Source organism: Octopus bimaculoides, chromosome 4 (genome assembly GCF_001194135.2).
Source record: "Octopus bimaculoides isolate UCB-OBI-ISO-001 chromosome 4, ASM119413v2, whole genome shotgun sequence".
Lineage (NCBI taxonomy): Eukaryota > Metazoa > Mollusca > Cephalopoda > Octopoda > Octopodidae > Octopus > Octopus bimaculoides.
Genome location: NC_068984.1, coordinates 37,931,432 through 37,939,265, shown reverse-complemented (window position 1 = coordinate 37,939,265; position 7,834 = coordinate 37,931,432). Strand labels below are relative to the sequence as shown.

The following is a 7,834-nucleotide window of genomic DNA, read 5'->3' as shown; positions in this document are numbered from 1 at the left end:
GCTAAAACAAGGAATTAGTTTTTACATTTTGTTTTTGTTTTTTTCAATCTAGGTTTACATACAATTCTGAGACAGGTACCAGGTGGTCACAGAATGTGCTAGAAGCAACAGCTAAATCTCCCTTAAATCACACACCTTTTTGCCTGAAAATATTTTGAAAAAAAAAAAAATTTTTTTTTTTACCAAAAAGGGTTTCTCCTATCATTTTTAAGTGCATAATGCTAAAAAAAATTATGCCAAAATTGGTCAGGAGGATGCATGAAAAAAAAATTTAAACCCCCCCCCCATTTCCAAGGCCATGGTGAGAAAAAATTGGGAAAATTCCTGCCAAAATGGAGAAAATCCAACTTATGTGGGTGCCCTGATTCAAAACCCCACCATTTTTATTGAACTGGTATCATGTCCAAAAATCTTAGGATATATTTAGTTCTATACCTACTACAAATATGCCAAAATTCAAATCCCTGTGGTTTGTACTTTTGGATTTAGCTACATCCAAAAACACCACAAAATCGACCGTTTGTTACATGTAACAAAATAGGCTTTACATAAATATTTAAAAAATTGCCCCCACCCCATTTCACTTTCAAGAACCTGAAAAAAATTAGGCAACTATTAATTTGTGTAATTTGAAAATGTCTATCACCTCAGTTTCAAAGATATAACATCACAGATATGGCTAGTTGTTCTTCATTTAGGCCAATTAGGCAAAATTTCGACCAATATACTGACCATTCAAATTGTCATATTTCCTGGGCCTCATAGAGGCAATGACCGAGACCTTTGGCATTATGTTGTGCTTGAAAAAACTCATCAAGCCGGGCAAAATCGCAGCCGTGATAGATACTGGTGTCAAGCAAATGGCACCTGTGCAAGTGGCACGTAAAAGCAGCCATTACACTATCAGAGTGGTTGGCATTAGGAATGACATCCCGCTGTAGAAAACCATGCCAAATCAGACAGGAGTCTGGTGCAGCCTTCCAGCCCTGGTCAAACCATCCAACCCATGCCAGCATGGATAGCGGATGTTAAATGATGATGATGATGATTCATCCAAATTTCATAAATAAGATATCAAAATGTTTCTTTTTGGAAGCTCTCCAAGAAAAAGTACAGTACAAATTAGATTTAAATATTTTCAAAATAGTGATTATATTTTTCATTAAAAGTTGCACTAATTTACTGATCAACGCTGGACTTAATATTAGAAACAAAATCAATATTTGTTTACATTTCATGTTTTATACAGATTATTCATGAAATGAAATTTTAGTAAAATCATTTTACTAAAAGAACTTAAGTTTGGGTTCCAAAGGATAGGGATTTATTTAGTTCTATACCTACTACAAAACAATAAAATTTCATATTAAAAATAAAATACTAAAGCTAAATTTGGGATAAAATTGTTACAGAAATAGGCGCAAGAGTGGCTGTGTGGTAAGAAGCTTGCTTCCTAACCACATGGTTCTGGGTTCAGTTCCACTGCTTGGCACCTTTGGTAAGTGTCTTCTACTATAGCCTCGGGCTGACCAAAGCCTTGTGAGTGAATTTGGTAGACGGAAACTGAAGGAAGCCTATCATATATATGTATGTATTTGCGTATCTGTGTTATTCCCCACCAACATCGCTTGACAACTGATGTTGGTGTGTTTATATCCACGTAACTCAGTGTTTCGGCAAAAGAGACCGATAGTTGGACAGTCAAATGACTGAAACAAGTAAAAGAGTTAGAGAAATATCCAATATCTTGAATTTCTAAAATTCCAAATACTTGCATAGGCAAAGGTGAAGCTGTGTATTAAGAGGTTTGTTTCGCAACCACATGGTTCTGGGTTCAGCCCCATTGCGTGGCACCTTGGGCAAGTGTCTTCTACTATAGCCCCAAGCCTTGTGAGTGGATGATTTGGTAGATGGAAACTGAAAGAAGTCTGTCATATGTGTGTGTTTGTCCCCCACCAGTGCTGGACAACTGCTGTTAGTTTGTTTATGTTCCAATAAATTAACAGCTCAGCAAAAAGGGTTGATAGAAAGTACCAAACTTAAAAATAATAAGAACTGTCGTTAATTTGTCTGATGTCCTTCCACTGACTTAAACAAGTAAAAAATAAAGGATAACTACATACTAATAATCAATTTACTATATATTACCGACATTATTCATGAAACAGATCTTTTACTTTTGAATTAAGGTGCTTTAGGTATGTATGCCAGTTTTAGAAGTACACTGTATATCAACATGTAATAACAGGTGACTGAAAGGGTTGGCAATACGAAAGATACTCATTTCATAAAACACTTCCTCGTAATGGGAACTATGATGTATTCAAAATAGAGGATATGCAAATCTAAATCCCACTTTAGCAGAGTAAACAGACTTAAAATGTTTGATGCTGGATTTTTTTTCTTTTTTTGTCTCAGATTGTAAAAAGTATGGATTTAATCTTTGACAGCAGAGAACTCTTTCTATGGAACCATTTATACAACTGAGTGGTAGTAGTCAGAAGAATAGGCAACCATAGTTTATATCAGTATATATTTGAAAGTAAAGATAACATCCAAAATACCAAAATAAAGTATATGGAGTCGTGACATTCAAGATTGCTGAGATGTTACAAAAATGAATTCTTAATTAGACGGGAAGGTAGTATTTCATGCAGGGAGACAGCAAAAAGTTTGAAACAAAATATAAATATATATTTCTGAGAATTGAAACTATAATAGAGAAATTATTGTCTTGTATGCTGAATATACCACCACTGCTGCCACCACTTTATTTTAAATTTTTACCCCACCCACATATACATACTGGCATGGTTTGGATGGATCATACTGCATCTCACCGCTGGCCATAACACCATGCCATCTAGTACACATAGTTAACTTTGTTAGGTTTGTTTTACAATGTGGCCTAGATACATACCATAATATAATGTTCTGCCACCAGGACGAGAGAGGTTGTCCTATGCAGCAGACCTAGAATCCCCTCTACCCTGTATCAATTCTTGTGCAAAGTTACAGTTAGTTACTCCTTGACAGGTAGTCAGCGACGCAGCTTGGGGGTCTATGTCTTGGTTTTACATTTCATATGTATGTGTTTCTGCATATATGTATATATATGTATGTATGTGATGTGTGTTGTAAAGAACAACAACGAAAAATGTGGTTAGTACATCTATATGAATGGAAGAAACCTTTTTCTCTTTTTTTGTAAAGAATTTAAATTTTCAAAGGGCACATACTATGGCATGCAAAGTTAAGTTAGAATGTGTTCATATTGCATGCAAAAGTAATAAGTACATTAGCAAAACAGTAACAATTTGAAGCAGCCAAAAGCATGTAAGTGAAATTCAATTCTTAATAACTGAAGCTTCCTTTGACAAGAAGTGTGTTAGTGTACAATCAATTAGAAATAAATTTGAAATCAAAGTGCTTTGTTCTAAATTCAAGTTCATGTTTAATGAAATACACATTAGTGACCACAACTCACTACAAATATATCATTAACATTACTTGAAAAGATTATACAAATTCAAAACAAGCAATGAAAATATAGAGGCAGGATATGACATGGAAAATAAAGTACAAGTTTTTGCAAACATAAATCTTTACATCTAAATAGTTTGGTAGCAAAATGATTGTTTTTAATATAGGCCATTTGAAGACTTCAGTGATTCAAGTTTGTTTTTACTATCAACCTCCACATATCTTCTAATATATAGACACAAACAGTACAGTTACCTGAATAATAAATACACACATACACACACATATATTTTATATGTATGAATGTACATACATGCATACATACAAACATCCATTACATACACAAACACACACATCCACACATCTGCACATACATTCATATATATCAGTCAAATATCTTACCTCACACCAGAGATGGAGTTCCCAACAGATGAATAATCAGTCAAAATAGGAAGTTGTCTTGAATAATAAAAAAAAGAAAGAAAAAGGAGGGAAAAGAGATAGATAGAGGAAAGGAGGGGTTGAATTATGTTTGCCAATTATTTATTAAACTATAGGCTGTCCTGAAAATGCTGATCCATCTCACTAAGCAAAGCTTTTTGGGGGTTTTTTTTCATTATGGACAATATACTTTACACATAACAAAGTTAACCATCATTTACATCAATGTCTCTTAGATTTTCAGGACACCCTGTAGAAATAACAATTCTTAAACCAATGTTTATTACTAATTTCAACTTAGTAGACTAAATTTTGACTTTTCTACATGTATTTTACAAACTGTTGTTTGGTTCTAAATCATTTAGTCTCTTGAGATTAGAAGACCCCACAAGTTTATATACCCACAAAAGTTTTTGTTCTAAATAAGATGTTATATTTTAATGCATTAACTGAACCACCAATCTGAACAAAAATATTTGCAAATATTTTCCTTGTAAAAATCCTTGAACTGGCATCTTGCATATAGAATCCAAGACCAGATAATCTTTGAACTTTTAGTCACTAACTTCAGATAAGTTACATGATCCCAAGACAGAGGTAATAGATTTGAAAACCAAACAACAGAGGATTAGATGTGAGTAGATAAAAAGCAATTTTTTTTTTAATTATTTAATTGATGGCTAATCACAAAGAAAAATCCTATTAAACTTTCTTTAAATAAAGCATTAGTCATAAATTAACAAGTTTAATATTAATCATATTACAACAACTGATCAGAATATATGATAAAATAGTTAATACAATTTTCAATTTAATAAGAAACAGCATTGGAATTTCTCTAGAATATTTTAGATACATTTTGGATCAATAGAGCCAGAAAATATTGAGAACAGTTTTCAACTAGCAGAAATATTGATTACCAATATGCTGATACTAGATATAGAAAGGTTATCAACTAAACATATATAATCCAAATACACTTTTACATTGAAATAAAATCAACTGATTTCCTTATATCAATATATATATTTTTTTTAATGAGAAAGATAGGAATTAAACAATATTTTACAATTATTAGTAGATATGTGTGTGTGAACACAAAAAACTCTTAAATGATCCAATGTAGAAAATAGTAATAAATACAAATACTTAAAAGTAATTTCCAATATTAATGATGAAAATAGAGATAAGAAAATTACACAAATCATGGTAAAAAAGATATAGTTTTATGAGAATGGTAGATTGGTAAAAATTAGTATTTATTTAATTACACTCCTGTATGTTCTGAGTTCAAATACCATTCTGAGTGATTTTTTGCCTTTTATTCTTTAGTGAAAAGTAAAACAATGGACTTAATGTAAATGACTATTCATTTGATTAAAAATCAATAAAAGAATAAACTCACAAAATCTTTATAATAATAGAAATATCAATAACTGGCATATTATATACTTATAGCCAAACAGTTAATATAAAGTTATTTTTAAAACGTTTAATACTATTTTATATATTTTACTCCATGCTAGCAACTGCATATTGTTGGAGTGTTTTCACAGTTGGATGCCCTTTCTACAACTTGGAATATGAATGTAACTGGCTGACAATGAGATAGACACAGACAGACAATGGATAAATGAACTTAACAGCACAGAGTAACTTAGATATTAATTAGGTATACTTTTATACATAAGTACATTTTCAATTAGCAACATTAGCTATTTTGTAACACAAAACTAGTGCCAAAATTTTCATCACACAACTGCAAGCTGGTCACTGATACATTTCCACTGAAATACTTAGAAAGTTTGTTAATCTTTATAACAAACTTCCAAACACTTGTAGTGGAACTGTGTCAGTGACCACATCATAGTTGACTAACAAAACTTTTGACACCTTATCAAATAAATTCAAAGTGAATTTGACAGTTTTTTTGCGTTTATTAATTGGTTTAGAGTAGCTCTTCCATGAAGTAATTGCTTCAGTTTCAAGTCTCAAATCGAATCAATTGCTAGACAAGGACAATTCTCCCAATGTATTTGCTATATTTTAAATGCTATGTTTTCATCTTCAAAGAGATTTCTAAAAAATGTGTCTGAGTTTTCATTGCACCACCACAAGAAATCTAAAAGCAGCTATGATGATTTATGCAAAAGTTATCAGAACTTTTAACAAATTTCATCCAACATTCTGATAGTTGTTGATATTTAGATAATATTCATAACTTTTACATTATTTTTTAAAAAATTGGACACAAATATATATGCACACACCAAAATGTATATGTATATATATATATTAGCACACATGCACAACTGCACACATACACAAACATAATTATACATACATGTATATGCATACACACAAACATCATAAAGTCTAAAACAGGCTTAATGTTATAACCAGAATCTTTTAAAAAAATTTAGTTGACAATAATAAAAATAATGAGTTCATCAAAAGCACCTATGTTTCAATAGACACAATACAGAAATTGAAATTAGCCAAAATATTTACTATATATTTGAATAAGGAGCATTTTTACATTGATTAAGAAACAAGGGAGGAAATATTTAATAACAAATCGAATAACATTACTATTTTTTCTGTTTTTGTTCGTTTTTAAGAAGTATTGATACACACTTGATAAATTTTTGCAGATGCTTTCAAAATAAGGTTATAGCTTATTTAGGGAAGGGAGAATTTTACAATGTAGCAAGTTTCGTGTTTCCTTTCAACAAAATCGATTGAACAAAGTAATGTAGAGAAAAATATATCATTTGACTACAAACAACTGTAAGGAAATGAAACATTTGTGAAATAATGAACGCCCACAAGAATATAATTGAAAAAAAAAAATCTTAATTTAAATTTGTGCTAAATCCTTCTCAACAAACATCATATAAATAAAAATTTATTATTCACTTTTGACTTTTGTCTTACTTCAGAAATGAAGTTTCTGGAATGTTGTGTAAAAAGTGAGAAAGAAATATGAAGGGCTTAAATTTAGAAATATTTAAGAATTTGTAAGACCGCATGTTGAGGTGAATGCAAATGGGCTTCATATATAGAATCTAAAGCAAACTTTAAATAAGACAATCTAATAAAGTTTAATAAAAAATGTAAGTTTAAATTTTTCATACTATTTAAGCTTTGTTCTTTCAATAAATAGTAAACTGAGATCAGACAACACATGTCAATATATTTAAAGCGAAAATGAAGAAATTAAAGAAACCTTCTCAGAAAGCAAGAGATATTTACTACAACAATATTCAGAACTCTTGTCTGGATTTGATTTGCAATGAATTTAAGAGAAAGTATCTTTTACTTCTTTCAGTCATTGGACTGCTGACATGCTGAGCACCCCACTGAAGAGCTTAGTCGAACAAATCAACCTCAGTACATATTTTTCACGCCTGGTACTTATTCTATTAGTCTCTTCTGCTGAACATAAAACAAGCCAACACCAGTTGTCAAGTGGTGTTGGTGGTGACAAACAAAGATATACACACATGAGTATGTGCGTGTCGTCATCATTTAGCATCTACTTTCCATGCTGACATAGGTTAAACCGTTTGGCTGGAACTAGTAAGCTGGACAGTTGCACCAAGTTCCAATCTGATTTGGCATGGTTTCTACAGCTGGATGTGGAGGCACAATGGCCCAGTGGTTAGGGCAGCGGACTCGCGATCATAGGATCGTGGTTTCGATTCCCAGATCGGGTGTTGTGAGTGTTTATCGAGCGAAAACACGTAAAGTTCCACGAGGTTCCAGCAGGGGATGGTGGCGAACCCTGCTGTACTCTTTCACCACAACTTTCTCTCACTCTTACTTCCTGTTTCTGTTGTGCCTGTAATTCAAAGAGTCAGCCTTGTCACACTGTGTCACGCTGAATATCCCCGAGAACTACGTTAAG

General features: G+C 32.0%; 1 protein-coding gene across 5 annotated transcripts in view; it reads right to left on the bottom strand.

Annotated features, from left to right (window-relative positions):
- LOC106878598 (E3 SUMO-protein ligase PIAS2) overlaps nucleotides 1-7,834 on the bottom strand; it is a 112,387-nt gene that overhangs the window by 64,796 nt on the left and 39,757 nt on the right. For 3 of the 5 annotated variants that reach the window (XR_001410519.2, XM_014927858.2, XM_014927874.2), the window contains exon 3: nucleotides 3,886-3,942. The exons of the other annotated variants lie outside the window; for them this stretch is intronic. Coding sequence is in view for 2 of the 3 variants with exons in the window: in XM_014927858.2 (XP_014783344.1) it covers nucleotides 3,886-3,942 (57 nt within the window). In the remaining variant the exon portion in view is untranslated. The remainder of the gene's footprint in view (nucleotides 1-3,885; nucleotides 3,943-7,834) is intronic. 5 annotated transcript variants of the gene reach the window in all.